At 36.6% G+C, this 27197-nt stretch overlaps 1 protein-coding gene across 1 annotated transcript; it reads right to left on the reverse strand.

Moving 5' to 3' along the window:
- Window positions 1–5506: 5506 nt before the first annotated feature.
- On the reverse strand, window positions 5507–25970 carry LOC306639195 (olfactory receptor 4C15-like; the record flags this gene model as incomplete). Its single annotated transcript, XM_079102594.1, has 2 exons — window positions 5507–6188; window positions 25795–25970. 2 exons carry the CDS (start codon window positions 25968–25970, stop codon window positions 5507–5509), a joined length of 858 nt encoding a protein of 285 aa, XP_078958720.1.
- Window positions 25971–27197: the final 1227 nt, after the last annotated feature.

A 27197-nucleotide genomic window follows, 5' to 3' on the forward strand; every position in this document is an offset into this window, starting at 1 on the left:
GAGTATAGAATCATGATAGTGTTTTGATTATGTCATATGAGAACAAAAAGCAGTCAGAATTATTTAATTAAATTTTATCTTCCTTTCAAACTTAAATTACACACAGTTGGACTTGGAGATTATCCATAACAGAGACCCTAACCCCTTTCCAGAGGCCCACTGAAGATATTCATCTTTTTCTTTCCTGCACATGGTAATTCAGTACAAAATACAAGCAGGTGTTAAGGCAAGAATGCAACAAATCACCAAGTCAATCTTGAAGCAAGAGATGGAAACGATCTCCAGTTGGTGGGCGAAGGGCAGGCTACAAGTCTGCACTCTTTGACCCCCTCCAGGGGTCAGAGCACATCTTTTATAGTTCAAAACCACAAGTAAAGCATGTCAGTACATTAATCATAAGGGGATGTTGCTGATTCAAAATCATAAACAAAAATCATGAGATCCAAATCATATGTAGAATGGGAAGTGGGTCAAAAATGACACTATTTGAGTATAATTTAAAGAGTGATTACTAACTTCTAGACAATCATTCTCTGACATTCTATGGGGTTAGGGTACATTGCACAAATAAAGTGTACAAGAATAGAAGGAACAATTTTGCCACTTTGCTTTGCCAAATATGCTATGCTAAGCAATTGTTGGTGGGTATAGAGGTGGTGTTATTTTATGGGAGAAGCATTTCTTACATAAAATGAATGGAGTCTCAGGGTAAAATGGAGATTGTTTGGTCAAGGCACATATAGTTTAACCCATAAGAGTGGTCCCTGCTAAATAAAGGCTGGCATGGAGAGCATCCCAAATATCATCCCTCAGTGCCAATTTTCTTCTTATCAAAGACTCAAAATACCTTATTCTCAAGTATTCTCTGGGGGTATATAAAAAACTAAACATCTTTCCTCAGCTTTGAGAGAATCATAAGGATCAAATATTCAAGCCAACATGTCATTAATTGCAGTATGATAGTTGCTGATCCTAGAATGCTTTAAGTAGATAGATCCTCACAGGGCTTTATTGAGATGCTTATTTTATTTTTTTAAAGAAGGAAAAAAAATCAATTATTATATATTCTCCTCACTTTTTTCCAACCTTTCTAATAGTTTCCTTCTTTTCTATAGGAATTTGAAAAAGAGAAGTAAGCCGGGCATGGTGGTGCATACCCATAATCCCAAGGGCTTGGCAGGCTAAGGCAGGAGGTTCATAAGTTCAAATCCAGTCTCAGTAACTTAGCGAGGTCCTCAGCAACTTAGCAAGACACTGAAAATAAAAAAAAAGAAAAAAAAAAAAAAAAAGAAAAATGAAAAGGGCTGGAGATAAGGCTCAGTGGCCAAGCGCTCCTGGGTTCAACGCCTGGTACCAAAAATAAATAAATGTGTGTGTGTGTGTGTGTGTGTGTGTGTGTGTGTGTGTGTGTGTGCATTTGAATTATTTGAATTTATAATGATTTATAAACAAAATGAAATAGCCTATACAGTTCTCAGATGACTTGTTGAGATGCTTACTATGATGTTCAAAGCTCTCTGTACCATCTGCTTTTCAATTTATCCTCATTCCTATTGCTGTATAATCACTGCTGTCTCTCCTGAATACATTTCATGATCACTCCGTCTCTCACACCATCAACACTTCCTCTGCTCACTTCCACTGTCCATTTCCACTCTGGACAAAGGACCAGTTTAAATATGAGTGCCTCAGAAAAGCCTTCCCAGATTGTAACAGACAAGTAAATTATTCCCTGAAGTCACCCAGTATTAAAATGTGTCCATATTTATTGAGTCACATAATCTTGAAGGTATCATGCTCTTATTTTTACTTCAACAATTTTTATTTAAAATATTGTACAATATATTAAAACTACCATGCATAGCTCAGGCTAACCTGAATGTAGAGTTTTGTTCAGAGCATCAGAGATCCGGGATGAGAATATGAGTTTTCAAATTCCATGAAGTGACTCTCTAATATACTACCCCACATGCCACACAAAGGGCACACTCCAAACATCCAGGTGGTGCCAACATAAATCCAAGAAACCATAGACACATAGGAGAAGAAATCACTTGCCTTTTCGTATTTGTGAATACCCTAATGGATGTAATCTTCATGATGACTCAAAGAGAATGTCAGTTTATATTGATACTTGAAAAAATAATAGTGAGAAAAATATTTCAATGATTAGAGGATAAGGGGAGGAGTCAGAGCCAAGGGAAAATAGTGACATTTTTACTAAGAGTAACAGAAGAAAGATAATCTGGAAATCGGATAGAGTACCCACAGTGGAAGAGTGAGCCATGATCCATGGTAGCCACAGAGAAGTTTAGGAGGGAAAACCATTCCATACATTGAACAAAGTAAAGAACATATCTGACTTATGATTTCACAAAACATTTTGTTCTACATGTACTGTCTTTTTTCCGCTATCCAAAGACCTTTTTCTAAATTCATACTTTTTACATTATCATAATGTGTTTCTGCAAACTCTTTGAATAACTACAGAAACTCTAACAGGTGAAATTGTAATTAGCATGACAGTTAGATGGCCTAAAAGTTGAAAACACTGGAATGTATTTCAATATGTTTAAAGTTATCAACACAGAAAACAAATTGGAAAGCCAAAGCTACCATTGTTTTGGAGGCAATTTTGAATTATTGTTGCTCAATAAACTAGTGGAATGAAAAAGTTTGGGTAGATGCCTTTCAGTATTTGTTTACCCTCCACCCCACCCACTGAATATTAGTGCATTATCTCCTTGTATGTAACTAGAGTCCACAGTGAAATGCTGAGCATCAAAATAATTTTAAAAGTTTGAATTTGAGCACATAATGGATTGAACATGATTTGGTGTTGGTCACTGCGATCTGACCAGAATAGTGTTTTACATTATAGCTACATTTCAAATCTTCGCTTCACAGATTCATGAAGCCAAGATTTATGAAGCCAAGCTAAAAGATCCACATTTCTTGAACTAGTTCTGAGGGATAAATGAACTGAAAAATTGCAGACCTTGGAAGGCAGAGGACATGAAGAAGCTCCCCCTGCTTTAAGGACAGGCAGGTGTGAAGAAAGGGAAAAGTGAAACAGACACACTTGTGTGTCTGAGCCTTGTCACACTCTTGGTCTGCTGCAGGGCACCTGCATTGCCCAGGTGAGTTTTGACTCACAATTTAATCTTTCATGAACTTTTTCTGGGGTGATAAGTGAAATTACATGTATCTTTTGCAATCTATTTTGAGGAGGAAAGTAATATCATATGCTTTTCTACTGTGGTGGTGGCCTGTAAGATTAAACAGAGGAAAAAGAAAAGATACTTTACTACCTTTGCCCACAGTACTCTCAATGGTATGTCATCATTGTTGATTTTCCAGTTACTACTGATGACACTTGACTACCTGAGACTAGCAAAACAGAAATGACCACCAAATAAGTTTTTAAATTTGAATGATCCCTTTATTGATAATTACTCGAATTATTTGTACTCAAGTACATTCAATCAGGAAAATGAAAATCACTAAATAAACTGTCATTAATACTCTTTAGAACATACACTTTACATCTGGTTCCTCTAGGTGCTGTCCCCTCTGTGGGGACATGGATAAAGTGTGTTCACTACACCTGCAGGTTTGACCTGGTGTTGCAGGTAGGTGTTGCCTCAGGGGTTGCCTTTGTACTAGAATAAGAGACTCTCCCTAGTGATTCCTCTCTGGAATTGCCCCACCTATTCTTCTGTAGTCGCTTGATATTAAGTGGTCACCTGATCCAAGGGCTCACCCACATAGGCAGAATTGGGGCATTTCAGATTCTATCTCGCAAATTCAAGAAGTGACTCAAACTCTAGCAGATGGTACTGGACCCATCATTCAGATGAAGTGAAATGATGCAGGTGCCTTGAAAGCTCTTCTCTCTGATTTTTCTAACTCCTGAAGTTTTACATTGGGATCACTGATTTCAGCATCAGAAAGAATGTTCTTTTCACTTGAAATGTTCCTAATTTCTAATATTTTCTTCCACAAAGTATTTTTTCAATTCATAATATGAATGGAAATCTGCGGGGGCGCCTAGCACATAAAACTCATGCCAGGGAAGTGTGCCTGGCGCATAAAGACCCATGCCAGAGGTTGGTAATCTTCCTCTGGAGGATGATAGCAAGGACTCGTCATAAGTTGGGTGCTGCCAAGGCCTTCCCTGGAAGACGATAGCAAGGACTCGTCGTAAGTTGAGTAAAGCTGGAGCCCCTTCCTCAGAGTGTTAATCTCTCTTCCTTTTTTGTTTTTCACCAAAACTCACAATATTACGCGGATTAATCATGTTTAATAAAGTTCTTCGGTTGAAGGATGATGGGAACACAAACAGTTCATATGAGTTAACTCAATTCCAGTAAAATAAAGTTCATTTGTTTACACAAAGCACTAATATTCCTATAGGGAATGGTGGACATTCTGAAGCAATATGTCTTGTGATGCTTTTGTTAACTTTTACAAGACTCCCAGACATCTAGTTGCATATAAGTGATTCTCTTAGCTTCAGTGATCAACATATTTATTACATCTAGTTTCTTCTGCAAAGTAATGAGCCTCCCACAGAAATACATTATATTTAGTTCAAAAGAAAAGTTTTAGTTCTTTTAGATAAAGATTTTTACTCTGAAGACAATAACTTGGTTCTTAATAGTATAATATGATTTAACATAGCATAGACATGTAATTATAGTCATGAAAAATTAATAACAAATTACTAAAAGTTATAATTAATCTTAGCAGTAAGAAATCAAATAGAAGTTAAACTTCAAGGAGAAACAGGTGGTATACAACAACTTGCCTTTGTAAGTTTCGAGTCAAGGATACTTCATTGTGGGGAAGTGTCAAGTAAGATAAGATATTACCAGATGGCGCCTGTCGGCTAAATGCCCAAGCTAAATGCCCAAATTCTTCTTCTGTCCTTGAAACTCCCTCCTTTATTCTTAGTAAGTTTGTAAAGGGTATAAAAATTGCTGGTGAATTCAATAAACTTGTCAGCAACCTAACACTGACCTGAGTCTGTGTGGTTGCTGTCCATCGCCGACGCTGCGCCGCCTAATCACTCGGGGCTTTTACATTTCAGGCCATCAAGGACCCCTGGACTCTGCTGCTTGGGCTGGTCCCCGGCAGAAATCATTGTTATGAGTTAAATTCCTTCCAATCTTTGATGAAGGTAAGAAACTGTAAAATTGAACTTTCATTTACATATGAGATATAGAGTGGTAACTCTGAGTGAAAGTGTGATATTAAATTAAAGCATAGGTTTTTCACTCCCCCCACAGAACGTCTTTGCCTTAGAATTAGGTAATCTCATTCCATGACAGCAACTGTTTGTCTAACTAAATATACTAATGTTTTTGCACTCTACATCATATTTTTTATACTGAAATACATGATTTTTTAAGTGAAACCACCAATAATCTCTTCCACAATTTCCTCATTGCATTTTTCACTTCCTTGTTCCTCAACGTACAAACCAAAGGATTGAGCAAGGGAGTCAGGATGGGTAAAACATTTCCACTTCTTTATCAAAAGAGAAGGCAGATGGAGGCTGTGCATATATAAATATACACGGGACAAATAACAAGACCACAACAGTAATGCGAGATCCACAGGTGGACAGAGCTTTCCTCCACCCTTCAGCACTGTGTGTCCTCAGGGAGAACAAGATGACACCATAGGACACAATCAACAAGGAGAAGATGATGATGCAGATTAATCCACTGTTGGCGATCACCAGAAGGCCTAGGATGTGAGTGTCAGTGCAGGCCAGCTCCAGTAGTGGGTACAGGTCACACATGAAATGATCAATGACATTCGGCCCACAGAAGGGCAGCTGGAAGGTAAAGAGGATCTGGATGATGGAATGAAAGAAGCCCCCTGTCCAGGCCACCCCCACCAGAATGCCACAGAGCCTCCAGTTCATGATGGAAGAGTAGTGCAAGGGCTTGCAAATGGCCACATAGTGGTCAAAGGCCATGGCTGTGAGGACAATCATCTCTGCCCCTGCAAGGAAGTGTCCAGCAAAAAGTTGAATCATGCATCCTGTGTAAGAGATGGTTTTTCTTTCATGAATGGAGTCCACGACTATCTTTGGTGTGATCACAGAGGAGAAGCAGGTGTCCAGGAAGGACAGGACTGCCAAGAAGAAGTACATGTCGGAGCCCAGCAGTGCAGGGCTGCAGAGGATGGTCACTACAATCAGCATGTTGCCCACAATAGTCGCAGCAATGTAGACCAACAAGAACAGAATGAATACTATCTTCTGAACAGTGGGATTCTGTTAAAGCCCCCTGCCGGGGACCAGCCCAAGCAGCAGAGTCCAGGGGTCCTTGATGGCCTGAAATGTAAAAGCCCCCAAAAGATTAGGCGGCGCAGCGTCGGCGATGGACAGCAACCACACAGACTCAGGTCGGTGTTAGGTTGCTGACAAGTTTATTGAATTCACCAGCAATTTTTATACCCTTTACAAACTTACTAAGAATAAAGGAGGGAGTTTCAAGGACAGAAGAAGAATTTGGGCATTTAGCTTGGGCATTTAGCCGACAGGCGCCATCTGGTAATATCTTATCTTACTTGACACTTCCCCACAATGAAGTATCCTTGACTCGAAACTTACAAAGGCAAGTTGTTGTATACCACCTGTTTCTCCTTGAAGTTTAACTTCTATTTGATTTCTTACTGCTAAGATTAATTATAACTTTTAGTAATTTGTTATTAATTTTTCATGACTATAATTACATGTCTATGCTATGTTAAATCATATTATACTATTAAGAACCAAGTTATTGTCTTCAGAGTAAAAATCTTTATCTAAAAGAACTAAAACTTTTCTTTTGAACTAAATATAATGTATTTCTGTGGGAGGCTCATTACTTTGCAGAAGAAACTAGATGTAATAAATATGTTGATCACTGAAGCTAAGAGAATCACTTATATGCAACTAGATGTCTGGGAGTCTTGTAAAAGTTAACAAAAGCATCACAAGACATATTGCTTCAGAATGTCCACCATTCCCTATAGGAATATTAGTGCTTTGTGTAAACAAATGAACTTTATTTTACTGGAATTGAGTTAACTCATATGAACTGTTTGTGTTCCCATCATCCTTCAACCGAAGAACTTTATTAAACATGATTAATCCGCGTAATATTGTGAGTTCTGGTGAAAAAACAAAAAAGGAAGAGAGATTAACACTCTGAGGAAGGGGCTCCAGCTTTACTCAACTTACGACGAGTCCTTGCTATCGTCTTCCAGGGAAGGCCTTGGCAGCACCCAACTTATGACGAGTCCTTGCTATCATCCTCCAGAGGAAGATTACCAACCTCTGGCATGGGTCTTTATGCGCCAGGCACACTTCCCTGGCATGAGTTTTATGTGCTAGGCGCCCCCGCAGTTCCCCCTTTTTTGTTTTGAAGATCAAAAAGACCTTTTTGAATTTGAAGGCCCTTAAAAACCTTTGTTAAGAGTCGAAGGATAACTGGAAGACAAAAAATCAGTATCTCATGGAACTTCTGTTTCTATATACTTTTCTCCCAAGTTATTTTCTTGGCGGAGGGACTGATATTGTTGCCTGAGCATTAATACCTGTACAGCACTTACTCTTTCCCTGATGAAGGTAACTAGGAGATTTTATGGCCTTCATTTCCTCGATTTGACCCGATCCCCTATTTCTACACTAACTACCTGTTCTTAATTCTGGCTTTATTTCCCCCTCTAATCTTAGGAACTCCATGCTGCTGGGGAAGAAGGTCGATGACCGCTCTGACTTCTTCGAGCTGGAAGTGGGTGGCGTGGGGCAAGCAGCTTGGAGTTCCTTTTTTTTAAAAATCGGGTCAATCAAGGGGTCCAAGGTAGAAGTTTGGTTGGGGAAGAGCATGTTGTAAAGTCATCTGGGGGTGGGTGCTTCTATGAGAGAAGAACAAAAAGACATGAGTACTGAAAGGAGATTAGTACAAAGTAAATGTTGCAGCATCTGAAACATGCCACTGAGTATCATGAAAATGACAGAAGTCAATCTCTCACCAGGAGGTGGAAGAACTGAGAAATTGTTCCCATAACTAGGCCTAACAAAGGCTGGAGAGGACAAGGCCTTCATTTGGGGACTTTAACATTGTCCAGGTTATCAGGAATGTAAACACAACATTTAACTCTTAATGTCATAGATGTTCCCAGAAAATATAGTTAAGCTACTTAATGTCATCTGATTTTTGTAATATATCCTTTTATTGATATAACCTGTGTTTAGTAGAGATCTCTATACTTCTGTTACTTAGGGCTAGGTAATCATATTAGCAAACATAGATTAAGTCTACCTGTATAGCTTAAGAAGGTCTTAAACTGACTAAAAACTTCTGACTCTGGCAGTTTCTTTTGATAGTTATCAGGCACATTTGCTGAAGAATCTTTCTTTCATTTGTAGCTTCCAGTTTTTATTCTAGTGGGCTAATACAAGTGTACATCTTAAGTTACATTTAACTATTATTTTTTAAATGCCCAGGAATGGCTGTATTTTGGTTTTAACTGTTTTGCTGGGTGTCCAAGACCAAGCTGGTCAAATTGACCTGGTTCCTGTCTTGTTAAAGAGTCAGCTGAGTTCCCACAGGGGTCACTCGTACAGAACTTAAGAGCGGCTCCTTAGCTCCACCAGTGCCATTGGTTAGGTAGGGTCTTCTTGATGACGTGGCTTTCCTTGAAAGCATCAAGGGATGTCTCCCTTTTTCCATGACTTTCCTCTGCAGCAGATGCACTGAGTGATTTTTCATCCTCTAGTCTCAACAATCTCCTTGATCAGGAGGTTGTGTGACCCAGAGTTGCAGCGCTCCTTAGAGAAGTTCTCTTATTCCCTGGGTTCAGGCTGACATTGAGGGCAAGACCCAAACATGGAATTTTCTTGACCTCTGTATTTAATTCCAATTTCTAAGTTTGATCTTAATCATCCAGCAAGCCAGTCTCACCAGTCATAAAGTAAGAGTACTGGGCTTTAACTTTAATGTCCATAACTTTACAGTTATTTACCCTTTTATCTAACTGGAGTCTGTATTAGTACTGGAAGTTACCACTATCTGTTCTATAGGTGATGGCTTATTATCACAAGTTACCTAGGTTGTATGTTCTTGAAGCAGCTACTTCTGTAAAACAGTAACAAGCAACAGTTTTACAAAATGAAATTAGCAAGAGTAAAAACATATTCAGCTTGTTTAATAGCTATCTTGAATTTGGACTGAGAACCACATTATATCCCCTATTTGAGATCATAGTAATTTTATAACAAAAACCAATCTTTTGACTATAACTTTAAATAAGCTGAAGTCTGACTTATTTTGGAGTCACTCTAACATGCAGTAAGGTGGAAGGCACAGCCTTATCTCAGGTAAGGCGTGGCTCTTTACAGATCTTAAGTGTTCTAATTCTGATGTTGATCTTTGCTTCTTCCTTAAATATCATTAAATAGTTTACATATACTGTTTCCTGAGTCTATATAAACTTTATAATTAACACAATTTAACATTATATCTAAAACATGAATCAAAGAAAGGCTGAGAGAGCTTTTAACTTTCCTTTTGTGTGGCAAAATGCTTTCACCTTCTATTATATGAACCTTTAAACAAATCAGGCTGTCACTAACTCTTAGACATAAATTTACATTTAAATTTTTATCTCAGTGAAATAAGTAACCAATTTTACATATATCTTATTGATAATAGGTCCCATAATAGAACATTGAATGATAAAAATAAATCCCCAATAAAATGTACTCCTTAAGTTTAAAATTACCATTACAGACAAGTTTATTCTGGAGAATAGCAGCGCTTGATAAATTCCCTGCTTTAAAAACTTGTATACCTGGAAAATATGAACACATTTAATATGCAACTAGTGACCATTTCACAATTATCTTGACACTTTTATCTTACCAAATTTAGCCTCTAAAGAAAAATGTAGACTCTGCAACACAGCACAACACTCTACAACAGTTGTTTAACCACAATTGTATACACCCCAATCTTTAAGACTAATTGTTTTAAAGAATAAAACTTAATAGACACAAAGTTAAGAGTAAATTAGTGTTTCAAATCCTTGTTATTTTACCATGTTATTTTACCATATAGATTAGACTTCAGTTTATATCAGAACATTAGCATTTTACCTTAGGAAAAACCTTAAATAGCTTTAACCGATTGTCTCACATACTTGTAACCAACTTAGTTACACACAAACTTGCTCAAACTTTCTCTTCACTTACACAGACTTTCTTAGCACTTACTTAGACCTTCATGTCATCATATAATCACTTTCTTACCCAAAAACATTTCCTTTTTCCTTCTACTAAATATATATCCATACCCAGAACCCTTTATTTTCTCTTTCCTTCCTGCCGACACCTTTTTGTTCACATTCTGAGACAACTCTCATGAAATTTTTGAATTTAGATAAATTACTCCATTTTAGCAAGATAAAATACCTTGTTGTTTATAGTACTCTAACTGAAACACAGTGAGAGGGGAGATGGTAACTCTAAATCCAAACCTAAGAGCTCCTTGGAGCTTTGCAGAACTGGAGGGGGAGCAGGGGCAGTGATAAGGAAGCAGATGGAACGCTTATCCTCTGGGTTGGGGTTTTACCTGTTAGGACATAACTCTTAATAACCTTGTTTTTAGTAATGACATAAAGCAATTCTAAACACTTTTTAGTTTACCAACCTATGAAAACACCAATAATGTTTAGGTATGATACCCCATGGAATTTAAGGAGTTAAAAGTACTTAATGTTATTTAACAATTAGCATTTTAACTTTGCAAATTAATCAGATGTCTTTACAAACACATTTGAGTAGTCCTATACATGTTAAATTTAATTTACTTATTCTGCAAAAACCAAGATATCAGACAAGTGTCCTGAACAGTATTTGCTGTCTCTTTCCTGTTGAAGAAAAGTCCTAGAAACAATTGATATTAGACATTGTTTAACATCAACATTGCATTAGTTTGACTACTTAGAGACTTGCGAATTATTTCTGAAGACATTTCACTTTTATTAGTTTACCCAACTTAAATTGAACCCTTTTAAATCACGTGAATAAAAGTATTTGGATCCATTTTTAAATTTTAATTTTAGGAGCGCTCAGTTTGATACAGACAAAACATGACATCAGACACAAAAACAAATAACATAAAATCAAAGGCCTTGTAACTGTGAAGAACTTACTGTAACACCTCTTTTCTTTAATAAATGCTTTACTATATCAAGAAATAAAGTTCTCTCCTTAGATGCTGTATTACCCATTTTTTCCAATCCCTGCCCTTTCTTTCTCAGTCTCTGTTACTGAGGGGACCGCGGCTCCCCGGGCAGTATCCTAGCTGCCAACCGCCTGAAAAAAAGAAAAGAATAAGATACTTACCAATCAGGTCCCTGTTCGGGCGCCAAACTGCCGGGGACCAGCCCAAGCAGCAGAGTCCAGGGGTCCTTGATGGCCTGAAATGTAAAAGCCCCCAAAAGATTAGGCGGCGCAGCGTCGGCGATGGACAGCAACCACACAGACTCAGGTCGGTGTTAGGTTGCTGACAAGTTTATTGAATTCACCAGCAATTTTTATACCCTTTACAAACTTACTAAGAATAAAGGAGGGAGTTTCAAGGACAGAAGAAGAATTTGGGCATTTAGCTTGGGCATTTAGCCGACAGGCGCCATCTGGTAATATCTTATCTTACTTGACACTTCCCCACAATGAAGTATCCTTGACTCGAAACTTACAAAGGCAAGTTGTTGTATACCACCTGTTTCTCCTTGAAGTTTAACTTCTATTTGATTTCTTACTGCTAAGATTAATTATAACTTTTAGTAATTTGTTATTAATTTTTCATGACTATAATTACATGTCTATGCTATGTTAAATCATATTATACTATTAAGAACCAAGTTATTGTCTTCAGAGTAAAAATCTTTATCTAAAAGAACTAAAACTTTTCTTTTGAACTAAATATAATGTATTTCTGTGGGAGGCTCATTACTTTGCAGAAGAAACTAGATGTAATAAATATGTTGATCACTGAAGCTAAGAGAATCACTTATATGCAACTAGATGTCTGGGAGTCTTGTAAAAGTTAACAAAAGCATCACAAGACATATTGCTTCAGAATGTCCACCATTCCCTATAGGAATATTAGTGCTTTGTGTAAACAAATGAACTTTATTTTACTGGAATTGAGTTAACTCATATGAACTGTTTGTGTTCCCATCATCCTTCAACCGAAGAACTTTATTAAACATGATTAATCCGCGTAATATTGTGAGTTTTGGTGAAAAACAAAAAAGGAAGAGAGATTAACACTCTGAGGAAGGGGCTCCAGCTTTACTCAACTTACGACGAGTCCTTGCTATCGTCTTCCAGGGAAGGCCTTGGCAGCACCCAACTTATGACGAGTCCTTGCTATCATCCTCCAGAGGAAGATTACCAACCTCTGGCATGGGTCTTTATGCGCCAGGCACACTTCCCTGGCATGAGTTTTATGTGCTAGGCGCCCCCGCAGCCCCAGTAGGACAAATTCAGTTACAAAGCTTTGATTTTTCATGATTTCTAATGAAACGGCTAAAGTAAAACTGATGATGCAAATCTACAGTATGATAAAAAAAATATGATTAGTTTATAAATGTCACCACCAACAAGCTGTTATACACTCATGATGGTTTTGTTTTGTTTTGTTTTATGGTACCAGGAAAGGAAGTCTGGGCGGCTTAACCACTGAGACACATTCTTAGCCCTTTTTTTTTTTTTTTCTTTTTATTTTGAGACAGTCTCACTAAGTGGCTCATGGCCTTGCTAAGTTGGTGAGGCCTGCTTTCAAGATGTGAGCCTCTCCAGCCCTGTGATTAGAGGATCATGCCCCATCCCAGGCTACTTATGACCTTTTCATTACGATTGTGACTACTGCTTACTATTATCACTGAGAACAAAAATGAGATGTTTGTTGAAGGAAGTTAACAGAGGTCAGATACAATTGAGGTAGGCATAAATTATAGAATACTTCAAAATTCCAGAGTTTTAATAAGGGGAAAGGAAAGCATTCACATTGTTTAAAGAAAAAGAATATATATATATATATATATATACATATATATATATTTTTTTTTATTTCAAGTGATACTGATAATTTAACAGCAACCTCTAGAGTAAATGACTGGGAAACTTTCTGAAACTGCACAAGTACTGTGATTTATTAACCATGCCTCTGGTGGGAATGAAAACCAGCATGCCAACTGTTTCTGGAGACAGTCTTATCCATAAAAAGAATTAGAAAACTATGCACCTTAATGAGCACTCAAAAATGACAACTTCTGCACCATTTTTTCTTTAAAAATCTGAAGTGAATGGGCCTTTTTCTTAGTTGGGTTATTGAATATTAAGTTTTTTTCTGGATCTCTTTGATATACATGACAGTAGAGTATATTTTGACATACACACATGGAGTCCAACTTATTCTAATTAGGATCCCATTACTGTGGTTGTACAAGATGTGGAGTTTCACTGGTCATGTTTTCATATAAGAACATAAGAAAGTTATGTACTGTTCATTCTACTGCCTTTTCATTTCCCATCCCCCATCCCAGAAGTTCATTTGATTAGAAAAAGGGGAATGAAGTTAAGCGAATTGGCTTTTAATTGAATTAATGCATTCCTTTTTTTAAAGAAGAGGATTTGGGGAAAATATTCTGCTCTATAATAACCATGTAACAAGTAGAACATTTTTTAAAATTTATCATGTAAATATAGGAATAGAACTCCATGCAAAAAACTAATTGCTACTCCTGAGTGTTATCATGAGCCCTGAGTAATGTATTCAAGGTCAGACACAGCTCAGGGCTCACTCACTATGAGCCATTCTGTAATTGTTATTATCTTGATTTTACAAATGGGAAACCCAAGCTTAAAGAATTTAAGTTAAAGCAAACAACAGATGTTTCATATGGGATGTCACCCACAGCACCTCTGTCCCACACCCATGTCCTTTTCTCTGGATCAACAGGAAAAGGATGGGGATTTTTCATTCCTGCAAGGACTTCAGTGCAGGCTGACCTTCCCAGAATTACTCTCAAAATTGTAAATCTTGAAACCTCTGATTCTTTGTTCATGTTTGAATGAGGCACTTTGATGAAGCAAATCCAACAAATGATGAGGAGTGAGAATGTATGGCCAATCCCCTAAACATGCAAGCCAGCAACAATCACACAGGTAAGGAAGAGAATGTTAGCAGCCAGCCACAGTCTAGAGGGTTAATCACTTGCAAATGCTTATTACAACATGACTCACTCTGACCAGGTACAGCTAAAGGTAATTGTTTCAAACTGATGAGACTTTCTTGTCAGGCAGAGTTGTTCATTTATAGCTTACCTGTTCATCTCCCAAGGTTATCACAAGGGTCAAATTTGAAAGTGTGGAAATGTAGCTTATGATGATGGGCCTTTACCCATTGTAGTTATTATGTGCTCACTGAAAGAAGCCAGCTATCTTGCCTGGAGAAAGCTCCTCCATGATTCATATAGATAATTCCTTGAACCCTTGATATCACAGTCCACAGACACAGCTTCAAGAATGATGTGTCCTCACCTGTATGCATAACCAAAATGTTTCAGTGAAGTAACAGATGTTTGTCTACATGAAAATTTCTATATTTATATATAAGTTTATTAAATATAGATATATTGAAGTACGAGGGGTTTTATAAGAGAATAAAAAATCATCAATGTTTTATGAGTCCCACTCAGAGTAAGCAGAACAAATTAAACATTTTACAACTAAATAGTATGTATTGTATAAATTAATATTTGTTTGCTTTCTTTAAAACCATCATTTATATTGTGTTCTCAGGTGGTTCCTGACCAAAGTCTCTACTTTCATCTTCACAGCTGCGTAAAACAAAACATATAAAACAAACTCTGAATTGTCATTGGATCAATTAGAAACCACTTATTACATAATAAGGAGTAGCAATGCATCACCCAGCAGGGTACATGTTAGCTGAGGACCAATACAGGAAAGAAAGAAAAAGAAATGAGTGAGAACATTGTGCATATGGGTTCAAATACAGATTGTTCTATTTGTTCTATGGCATGAATCAGGTTACTTAAAATTCTTAAAATTCTTTAAGGCTCCGGTTTTACTTTTTCTCCTTATGTGTTTAATATCAATAAATAGGTTTCTTGTGCAAATCAATAAAGTCATAAAAATAAAAACACCAGTGTTCATTAGCAGTGAAGAAATATTATTTTTGAATTGATGCACTGCAGTTTTGAAGGTGTGTCACAGGCCCTGAATATGTTACTGTGGACTTGAACCCACTTGTATTCATGCCTCCTTCAGATGCTTCCTTGTGAAAGAAAGCCAAATAGAGTGGCAAGTTGAAGACAGGGTCCCAAAGTAATCGAATAATTACAGACATCACTCCACTTGTGTTTTTTTGGTTAATATAAAATTACTTCAAATGAAAAGTTACTAGAAAGATCAATTTCTGGTATAAAAAACCTACAGTTCAAGCCTCACTGTCTACCAGAAATATACCATTTAACAAAGCCCTGTGCCTCAAGTTGTCTGACCATGGAGCTGACTACAGAGGAATCATGAATGTGGGGTTCCCAGTGGAAGTCCAAAGGAATACAAGAAATACTAATGTCACCATTTTTAAGCAGCACAAACATTCATACAGTGAAATAAAGGACTAAATGAATCACAAGATTATCAACTTTAATAAAAATACCTTTTAAACATAAGCCTTTTGGAAACAAATTGACAAATACTTTCAGAATCATAAATGTGTTTGTATTTTTTGACTAATTTTCCAAACCTGAAAATATATAATGAAAGCAAAATGACATAGGTACATTTTATAATGGAAAATACTCCCGTATCACATAAAACAGAATTCAATGAGAAAGATTCAATTAGAAAGATGTCTGTGTAAATCAGATCATCACGTTAATGTAACATGATGTTATGAATAAAACCATAATTAATGAAATATAACGTAAAACATTTTGCAACATTTTAAGGAAGAAATAAAAATATGATAAATCCCCCTCATATGTATTGACCTTTTAATAGAGTCTTACAATCCAGAAGATAAACTACTACAACTTCTACAGTGAGTCTTAATTTACAATAAATACCTGATTATTATGATGACAATTATTTATAATTAAATATAATGAACAAACACAACGAAGGACTCACCATCATCAGAACAGTACAGAAAGAGGATATGAGGTTTGAGGACAATTCATTCGCAAATGTGGCAGTAATACCCTACCAAAGGGGGAATCTTAAATTAAAATTGTAGTCTGTTGTAAGCTCTCCCCTAATGGTACTACATATGCCTGACCCCTCCACCCTTTATATATTTATTGATATCAGTTTTGAATTTACATTCTCTTACAGGCTTAAGTTTAATGTGTCTGTATTTGTCCTGCAACATTCTGGGGTCTTTCCTGTCTCAGTAATGATATTCTGCAATATGCTGGAGCCACATCTGAGGTTGTTCATGGACCCTCCCAGCATGATCTGTGGCTACAGGACCTGCTAGGGTGGGAATCTTGAGAAGTTTCCTTCCCTTTGCAAAACTATGTACACTAACCACGGTTTTCATCCTATTAGTTTTATCAGCACAAATATTTTTAGCACTACTCTAGAGAAGTAATATTTCTTCTTTAACTTTCAAATATGTATACATAACATTCAGATCCAAAAGAGAGATTAGTAATACGGTTGTCATTATTACTAGTAGTAATACCTTATTATTAATAAGGTCTAGTAATTATATATCAAGCAATAAATTTCAGATGCAGTTACATATACATGCATATGCATATCAGTCACATTTGCATACATTCTTCTAAATATTACTATTGCAAATTAAAAGAGTAAAGTCTTATTTGAAAATACCCTCCCTGTTATTGCTTTAAATAAACCACATTTTTCTTGTTCTTTTTGATTGAATTTTAGACTCATTTTGAGATAAATATAAAAGCATGAAATATAATTTGCTGTAATTCAGTCCCTAGTACTTCCCCCTTCCTTTCTTTCCTCCCTTCCACATTCCTTTTCCTCTATTCTACTGACCTTTCTGCTATTTACTTTTAGATTTTTTAACCATATTTTTAATCCAGGGTATTACTCAGCAACAAAAGATAAAGTTTTCAGATTTCAGATCCTTTCTTTGCCCCTCAATATTCTTCTGATATTTTTCCTAAACTTCGAAATACATATATGTATAACATATAAATTTCAAATGTGTGTGTGTGTGTGTGTGTGTGTGTGTGTGTGCATGTGTGTGATATGCTTATGGAATTTGAGAGAAAAATTTATTTGTTTCCATCTCAATTGTTTAGTTCATTTTAAGACAGACAAACCACAACAGCAAGCACTACAGAAGTTCAAAGCTTAGTCACTTAGATTTTTCTGAACAAATTCTGAGGCAAAAAACTAAAGCTACTTATGATATCAAATGAATGTAGGAAAAATTCAACAGATACCATTAAAATCTAAAGGCTCCATTCTGTGTCTTAGTCACTTTTTCTTAGGCTTAATTTTTTTTCTCTGTATTTTTTAGCAGTGTGGTGTTGTAGAAATAATGGATAGTACATTCAATACCAACAAATTGCGACAGTTCTGAAAGAGTTATGTTTATCGGGTTAAAACATCAGTTTTGTTTGTACATCATTTGCAAAGACCACTTTTTGTTGTTGTTGTTGTTGTTTTGGGGGATTGAATCCAGGGCCTTGTGCATGCCAGAAAAGCACTCTACCAACTGAGCTATAGCTCCAGCTCTGAAAAAACAAATTTTAATCTAAAACATTACAATTGTGCAAATATTATCAAACAAATGACCTGTTGTCACTTATATGTGGAAGCTAAATGAGCAGCCCTCACAGAAGTAGAGAGTAGAATAATTGTTCCCAGAGGCTGGGGAAAGTGTGGCAAGAGGTTGGAGGATGGTTAACTGGTGCAGTGGTGCCCTAGGATAGGGAGCATAGCTTCTACTTTAGCATAACTAGGATCGAAACAAATGAATTCTATATTTTTTAAATGCTGGCAGACATGAATTTTTATTTTACCAAGTTGAAAAAATGATAAATGTTTGACATCACGGGTAATGCCTATTCCCTTTGTCTGATCAACAATTTTCCTATAAAAGTCATCATGTACAATCATCATGTGTCCATCAAGAAAGACAATAAAAAATAATTACAATTATGAAAAAATATATGTATTTGGAGAGATATTCCATATTCATTGGTCATAGCATTGAATGAAATGGAAATTCTCCCCCACTACAGTCACAAAAAAAAAAAATCACATTGATATGTGTTTCTAAGTGTTTGGATTTGGCTTGAAGATAAAAAGCTGAAAATGAGTCATATTTCATTAGACTGAATGTTATCAGTGAACCAAATATTCCCACCAAAAATGCTGCACTCTAAGAACTGATGTTCAATGGATACTTATTCTATGTGAACTATGAACTGTCTGTTCCACATGTATTATTCCACAAATCCCTTGACCCTGCTAATCTTATAAACCTCATTCAACATGAGAATTCTGAGGTCATAAAAGTCGTGCAGTTTTAACAAGTGCACAGTTGCTGACAGACTCATTCTGTGCACAGAGCTCAGCACCCCCACTCTACCCATAATTTTAAGCACTGCATCACAATTTTAAATCATCCATGAAAATCCAAAACATCAAACTATAAACCTCACCATGTGTCAGTTCCTTGAAAATTCTAGTGATGGCCTCTCCTGTTCTCTATGAAGAAAAGTTCACCTGTGAGCCCAAAACTGGGAGGTCTGTATTCATTCTTTGCTCCTAAGATAGAGAGGAAGAGCATCTCTGGCAGTCAAATGGTCCCACTGTTCCTTTTTTTAGTTTTTCCCCCAGGTAGAGCTGGGCCTTCTTTTATTTTATCGTAAACAAATGGGATACATGTTGTTTCTCTGTTTGTACATGGCATAAAGGCATACCATTTGTGTAATCATAAATTTACATAGGGTAATGTTGTTTGATTCATTCTGTTATTTTTTCTCTTCCCCCCACCCCTCCCACCCCTCTTTTCCCTCTATACAGTCCTTCCTTCCTCCATTCTTGACCCCCTCCCTAACCCTAACTCAAACCCTCACACTAACCCCTCCCTCCCCCCATTGTGTGTCATCATCCACTTATTAGCGATATCATTCGTCCCTTGGTTTTTTGAGATTGGCTTCTCTCACTTAGCATGATATTCTCCAATTTCATCCATTTGCCTGCAAATGCCATAATTTTATTATTTTTAATGGCTGAGTAATATTCCATTGTATATATATATGCCACAGTTTCTTTATCCATTCATCAATTGAAGGGCATCTAGGTTGGTTCCACAATCTGGCTATTGTGAATTGAGCAGCTATGAACATTGATGTGGCTGTATCTCTGTAGTATGCTGATTTTAAGTTCTTTGGGAATAGGCCAAGAAGTGGGATAGCTGGGTCAAATGGTGGTTCCATTTCAAGATTTCTAAGGAATCTCAACACTGCTTTCCAGAGTGGCTGCACTAATTTGCAGCCCCACCAGCAATGTATGAGTGTATCTTTCTCCCCACATCCTCGCCAACACCTGTTGTTGCTTGTATTCTTGATAATAGCCATTCTAATGGGGTGAGATGGAATCTTAGGGTGGTTTTCATTTGCATTTCTCTTATTACTAGAGATGTTGAACATTTTTCCATATGTTTGTTGATTGCTTGTAGATCTTCTTCTGTGTCTATTCATTTCCTTAGCCCATTTGTTGATTGGATTTGTATTCTTGGTGTAGAGTTTTTTGAGTTCTTTATAGATTCTGGAGATTAGTGCTCTATCTGAAGTATGATTGGCAAAGATTTTCTCCCACTCTGTAGGCTCTTTCTTCACTTTGCTGATAGTTTCCTTTACTGAGAGAAAGCTTTTTAGTTTGAATCTATCCCAGTTATTGATTCTTGCTTTTATTTCTTGTGCTATGGGAGTCCTGTTGAGGAAGTCTGGTCCTAAGCCAACATGTTGAATATCTGGTGTTCCTTGAGAGCAGTGTCAGGAACCAAGAAACGAAGAGAAGCAAAAGTTCCTCCTGAATTTCCAACTGAACTTTAAAGAGACTTCCATGATAGGCCATGCACCTGTAGAATTCCTAATTGGTTCACCCCAGGGAAAAATTATTCATCAGCATGATGTGCCAAGACACAATTTTGTGTGGTGTTTCACTTGCTCAAGTGTTTACAGAACTTTTGTCCCAAGCAATTAGATGTGTATTCTTCTGTTTTCTTGTCTTCCTGCTCTTGGGTTTCTATCTGCAGATGCTTTTATTTCCCATCATACTGAGGAATTAAGCACTTGGTGTTTGGGAACATAATATAATGACTCTTGCAGAATTTAGACCAAATGATTGTGCATCTACTGAATGAAAATACAGAGTTCTGTTTGATAAGCCATCCATTCACCATTCCATATGGAAACATGTACTACTGCAAGGAGTACTTGTTAAAGAAAAATATTTCATGTAATATACGTGAAGAGGTATACATTTCTTGAAATGTTTCTCTCAAAACTGATATTATAAAACAATAATTTTAAAGACAAAAAAAAATTTAAAGAGGAGATTGAAGGAACTTTTCTCTTTTCATTTATTTGGAAGATGGTTGAGCAGATGTAATTAATGTAAAGGAACATATCATCTAAAATGATGTTTGGGGAAAACATGGACATAACTCCTCGCCCCCTCAGGAGGATCCCCACCAATAATTTTCTATTTTTGTGGTATTTAAATATTACATCCTATCTAATTTTATGTCTATTCACAAACCACAAAAAGTGCCAAGTTTAAGTGATTTGTGAGGAAGGTTTAGACACTAAAGTACCATCACATCCACAGTCTGTGAACATCAACACTGCATTCAATAATGTGAAATTTGTTGACTGTGTCCAGAGTCCTGCAGTCACACACTGCAATCAAAAGCAGGAGTGTTCAGACATTTTAAAACCATGCAAACTTCAATTCAAATAATGAAGTTCTCAACTAGACTGTAAAATACACAGATGGAGCCAGACTACTGTGTGTTATTCAGTGATTGGCATATAGTTTGAAGCCCCACTACCTCCTGTCAAATCACACCTACTGCCCACCAGTTTCTGCCATTCAACCTCTTCCTTGATCTTCACCTGTAGAACACAAATGATTCTAAAAACTACCTTTAAGGGACACTAGGAAAGTTACAAAATTCAATATGTGCAAAATATACAGAAAATGTGACTGTGCACAGTGTGTAATTGGGGCATTTACATTTATTATGATTGTTAGCAGTGGCTTTCCAAGAGGTAAATTTCATGTTCAAAATATTGATTTAAATTGTCACTTACCAATAATGCAGATGCCTGTACAACTGCCTTAAAATAAGAACTTCCTTTGCTGAGCGACGTAAGTTATATTTGTACCATAGATTGTCCTAGATTTTTCACGAAGATGAGAAGGTATGAAGGAGAGAGAACAACAAAAAAATTTAGTCAATATAAAAAAACAAAATTAATTAGAAGTGCACAGAATCTTGGTATAGAATATTGGTATAAATGAAAATACAATAAAATAGGTCTTTGGTTGTGGAAAAGGCTTGTATCTAGAGATATGAAATTCAGAGGAGTGAGAACATTTGGGATTAGGAAAATGAAAACAAGTTATAATGGAAATAAGAAAAAAAATGCTTTTTTGGGCAAAAGATAAATGTGAAATTCCAGATTCCAGTGTTATAGTCTCACACACACACACACACACACACACACACACACACACACACACACACAAATCAATAACAAAACCTGGAAACATGTTATCTGGGTAGCCCATAAAAGCAAGGTTATAGATAACTAGTTAGATAACTTTTCATCAAGCGAATGTAACATTTGTAGGCATCAAATCATGATAGCACCTTTTCCAGATTAAGTCATCACCAAAGAAAAGTCACTCCGAATTTTTAATTGAATTCAATCTTTTTTTTTTAATCTAAGTTACGTTACACTTGGATTTAGATATCATCCACATGAACAGATTACCCTTTTTCAGATTCCAGACACTCACTGAAGTGAGTCTATCTGTTCCCTGCATTTAGTAACTCAGGTCAAAATTCACAGGTTGACTCATGGTGGTCCCCATATAATAAAGACTGTCATGAGGACTTACCAAATAAAATACATCAGTGGCATTAGACTTGTCAATTTGTTTCTAATTGAAGGCTTAGAAGATTTACTCTCTAGTGTTACCTGTGGGTATAAAAACACTAAACATCTTTCCTCAGCTTTAAGAGGATCATTTTATATTATTCAACATATAAAACAAGTTTTACGCAGTATTTGTTACTCATAAATTGTATACAAAATGTTGAACACAATTTAATGGCAGACGAATTCTATCACTTTGAATGAGATACCCTTGGTTTTCATTGTAAAAATCATTGGAACCTACAGACCAAATATTCAGGCTGAGATGTCACAAACCCCAGTGTGATAAAATGGCCAGCCCTACAATTCTTCTAGTAGATTCTCACAGGCTTTTTTGAGATGCTCATTTTATGTCTCTAGAGAAGGAGGAAATTCAGGTAATGCCAATTATCCTCACTTTTTCCAACCACTCCCAGCTTTCCAGCTTTTTACTTCCCTTCTATCACTTGAAAAGTAAAAGAGGGCAGTTTCTACTTATAAGATCTTACAATACATTATAAGTGCTCTGTCCAACTCAGACTAACCTGGGTGATAGAATTGTGTAGGAAGAAATCAGGATCCAGGATGAGAACCTGGTATTTCAAACTCCATGAAATGACACTCTAAAAAACTACCCCACAGGCCACACTAAGCCTCACACTACAACCATCCAGGTAGAGCCAATCAAAGTCCAAGAAACCATGGACAATTAGTATAGGAAACTACTCACATGTTCATGAAATTTGACTAATAAAAATGAATGCAAGCTTTAGGATGGCTCAAAGAAATCAGCATTTTATATGTATATTTGAATGAGGAAAATATTTCAATGATTAGAGGATAAGGGGAGGACTCAGAGCCAAAGGAGAACAATGACATTTTTACTAAGAGCCACAGAAGAAAGTTAATCTATGAATCAGATGAGTAATATCCACAGTACAAGAGTGAGCAACGGTCCAAGGTAGAGACAGAGTAGTTTAGGGAGGAGTATAATTGCAACATGGTGAACAAAGCCAAGAATGTATTTGGCTTAAGATTTCATGAAATGTCTTTCTGAATAATTTTTAAAATTATAATCTAGTTCTGTATGGTTGTCTTTCAGATATCCAGAGACATTTTTCAAAATTCACATTTTTAACATTATCATAATGTGTTTCTGAAAACTCTTTGATTAACTACAGAAACTGTAACAGAAACAGATGAACTTAGTATTAGTGCAACTTTTAGTTTGCCTAAAAGCTGAAAATATTGGAATGCCCTTAATCATGCCAAAGGTAATCTACAAAAAAAAGAAAATGAAAAGCTAAAGCAACAGTCATTTTGGGGAGAATTTTGATTTATTCTGTTCATCAAACCAGTGGGAATGACAAATATTGGGCACATACCTTTCATAGTTATTTATTCTTCTACGGAATGTTAGTGGATTTTCTCCTTGTATATAACTACAGAGTTCACAGTAAAATGTTGGCATTAAAATAGTAAAAACATGTTGGAATTTGAGTGTATGATGCATCAGACATGAATTGGTGTTGGTCAGTGCAATCTGGCCAGAAAAGTGTTTTACTTTGTAGCTTCATTTCAAATCTTGGCTTCACAGGTACATAAAGTATTGGAGTAAATCTGGCAGCTCCACACTTCTTGAGCTAGCTCTTAGGAATAAATGATCTTAAATGACAGGACTTCGATGGCAGAGGACATGAATAAGCTACCCCTGTTTTGAGGATAGGTAATGTGAAGAAAGGGAAACACATGTCTGAACCTGTCACATCCTTGGTCTGTTGAACACACATGTAGTCCAGGTGATGATTTAGACTCACAATTTAATCTATCACAGACTCTTTCAGGGATGATCAATGAAGTTATATGTATCATTTGCAAATCTACTATAAGAAAGAAAACTAAAATCATGTACTTTTTCTAGAGTTGTGTTGGCCTGTCAGATTACAGAGAGGAAAAATAAAAGATGATTTGCCCACAACACTCAACTGGATATAATCAGTATTGATTTGTCAAAGGAAGCTAATATTTTACTGTAAATAAATTTATCCCAATGACACCTGACAACCTGAGACAAACAAAACATAGAAATGATCACCGATATGTTTATAATTTGAATGATCTCTTTATTGATAAATACTCAAATTAATTATTTGAACTCTCATTGCTGACTCCCTTGTGGAATTGCCCCACCTGCTCTCCCAGAGCAGAGTGATGTAAGGTGGTCACCTGACCCAAGGGGACCACCAACATAGGCAGAATTGGACTAATCAGATTCTCTCAAAATTCAAGAAATAACTGAAATTCTAATAGACATCAATGAACCCATTTCAGAGATGAAGTGAATAGATGTAGGTAACTTGAGAGCTCTTCTCTCTGATTTTATTAAGTCTTGACGTTCTAAATCAGATTCACTGATACTAGTATCAGAAAATTGTATCCTGTCACATCAAATCTTGTTTTTTTCTCCTGATTTCTAATATATTTCCCATAAGGTTTCTTCAAAGCCTTATGTAAATGTTTATCATTTGAAGGGGTTAAATTCCTTTCATTTTTAAAAATAAATTTCACAAAGTACAAAATTGAACTATCTTGAATTTACAAATAACACTATTGAGTTGTCAACTCAGAAGGGTTTATTTCCAATTGAAAACATAAATTTTAACTCCCCAGCATATTAATGTCATCTCCTCAGAATTATGTGATCTGTTTCCATAGAAGGATATCTGATAGTGTTTGTCTAAATAAATACCTTTTACTCCTTACATTATGTTTGATTCTATAATATTTTATTTTCCATGAAATACCTCCACCAGTCTCTTCCACACTTTCCTCATGGCATTTTTTCACTTCCTTATTCCTCAAAGTGTAAATCAAAGGATTGAGTAGGAGAGTTAGCACGGTGTAAAATATTTCTACTTTTTTGTCAAAGGGAAAAGAAGATGAAGAAGGTCGTGCATATATAAATATGCACGGGACAAAGAGCAAAACCTCCACAGTAATGTGAGATCCACAGGTGGACAGAGCTTTCCTCTGCCCTTCTGCACTGTGTGTTCTCAGGGTGAACAAGATGACACCATAGGACACAAGCAACAGGGAGAAGTTGATGATGCAGATTAACCCACTGTTGGCGAGCACCAAAAGGCCAAAGATGTGAGTGCCAGCTTCATTAATGGATGCATCTCACACATGAAATGATCGATGACATTAGACCCACAAAAGGGCAGCTGGAAGGTAAAGAAAACTTGTTTGATGGAATGCAAGAAGCCCCAAGTCCAGGACACCCCCACCAGAATGCCACAGAGCCTCCAGTTCATGATGGAAGAGTAGTGCAAGGGCTTGCAAATGGTCACATAGCGGTCAAAGGCCATGGCTGTGAGGATAATCATCTCCGTCCCACCAAGGAAGTGTCCAGCAAAAAGTTGAATCATGCATCCTTTAAAAGAGATGGTTTTCCTCTCCCAGAGGGAGTCTGCAATCAGTTTTCGTGTGATGGCCAAGGAGAAGCAGGCATGCACAAAGGACAGGACTGCCAAGAAGAAGTACATGGGTGAGCCCAGCAGTGCAGGGCTGCTGAGGATGGTCACTACAATCAGCATGTTGCCCACTATAGTCGCAATGTAGACCAACAAAAACACAACAAATACTATCTTCTGTAGAGTAGGATCCTGTGAAAGCCCCATGAAGATGAATTCAGTTATGAGGCATGATTGGTTTTGCATGATTTACAAGGAAAGAATGAAAGTACAGTAGGGATCATGTAAATCTGAAAGTATGATAAAAAAAAGTCTGCTTCATGTCAGTTCAAAATTTTGCAATCACCAGCAAGCTGATGGCTCTCAAGAGCATTGTATTGTTATTATGAGTACTACTTATTGAGTTGTTATCTTTAAAAACACAAAATTAGATATGTTTATGGTGGTAGAAAGAGATCTGAAAAAATAAAGATTGGAATGAACTAGGGAATACTTCAAAATGCCAGAGTTTTAATAAGGGGAAAGGTAAGCATCCACATGTGTTAAAGAAGAGTAGTTTTTATAATAATGGCATCTTGATCTTTTAATAGTAACCACCAGGGTGAATTCTTGACAACCATTCTGAAACCAAACCCAAGATAGGAGAGGAGGACTGTGGTTCATCAACTATGTTTGTTCTGGTCATACAACAGTGGTTAATGCCAGGTCACCCACTATCCGGAAACAGTCTCATCTATAAAAAGAAGAAAAACATGCACTTTTAGAGGGTTGCAAAAATAATGACTACTCTTCCAAATTTTCTTCAAAAATCTGAAGAGAATTGGCCTTACAATGAATTAGTTCATTCTTTTTTTTAAAAGAGACTTCATGGGTAAGTGTCCATCTCTATAATAAACACAGAGAAAGTTTAGGTTTTATTGAGTTTTTAATAATTCATCATTTAAAATAAGAATAGAAGTTCATGCAAATAATGATGCCTACTCCTGAGTGTCCTTGAGATCCTTAAGTGATGCATTCAAAACCAGCCATGGCTTAGGGCTCACTGGATAGGAGCCAGTCTTTGTTAGACGTTATCATCCCAATATTACTAATGGGAAACCTGAACTAACAACCTTATGTTTAAGAAAACAACAGATGCCTACATGGGATGTCACACAACACCTCTCTTCCCACCCCCAAGTCCTTTCACCTGGATCAACAGGAAAAGAATGGGGATTTTTCTTTTCAGCAAGGACTTTACTGCAGGCTGAGCTTTCCAGAATTACTCTCAAAACTCATAAATCTTGAAACCTCTGATTCTTTGTTCATGTTTGAATGAGGCACCTTGATGAAGCTAATCCAACATATGATGAGGCGTGAGAATGTATGGCCAATCCGCTAAACATGCAAACCAGTAACAACCACACAGGCAAGGAAGAGAATGTTAGCAGCCAGCCACAGTCTAGAAGCTTGGTTAATAATCTGCCAGTGCTT

This window comes from Sciurus vulgaris (assembly GCF_902686455.1).
Source record: "Sciurus vulgaris genome assembly, chromosome: 11".
Classification (NCBI taxonomy): domain Eukaryota; kingdom Metazoa; phylum Chordata; class Mammalia; order Rodentia; family Sciuridae; genus Sciurus; species Sciurus vulgaris.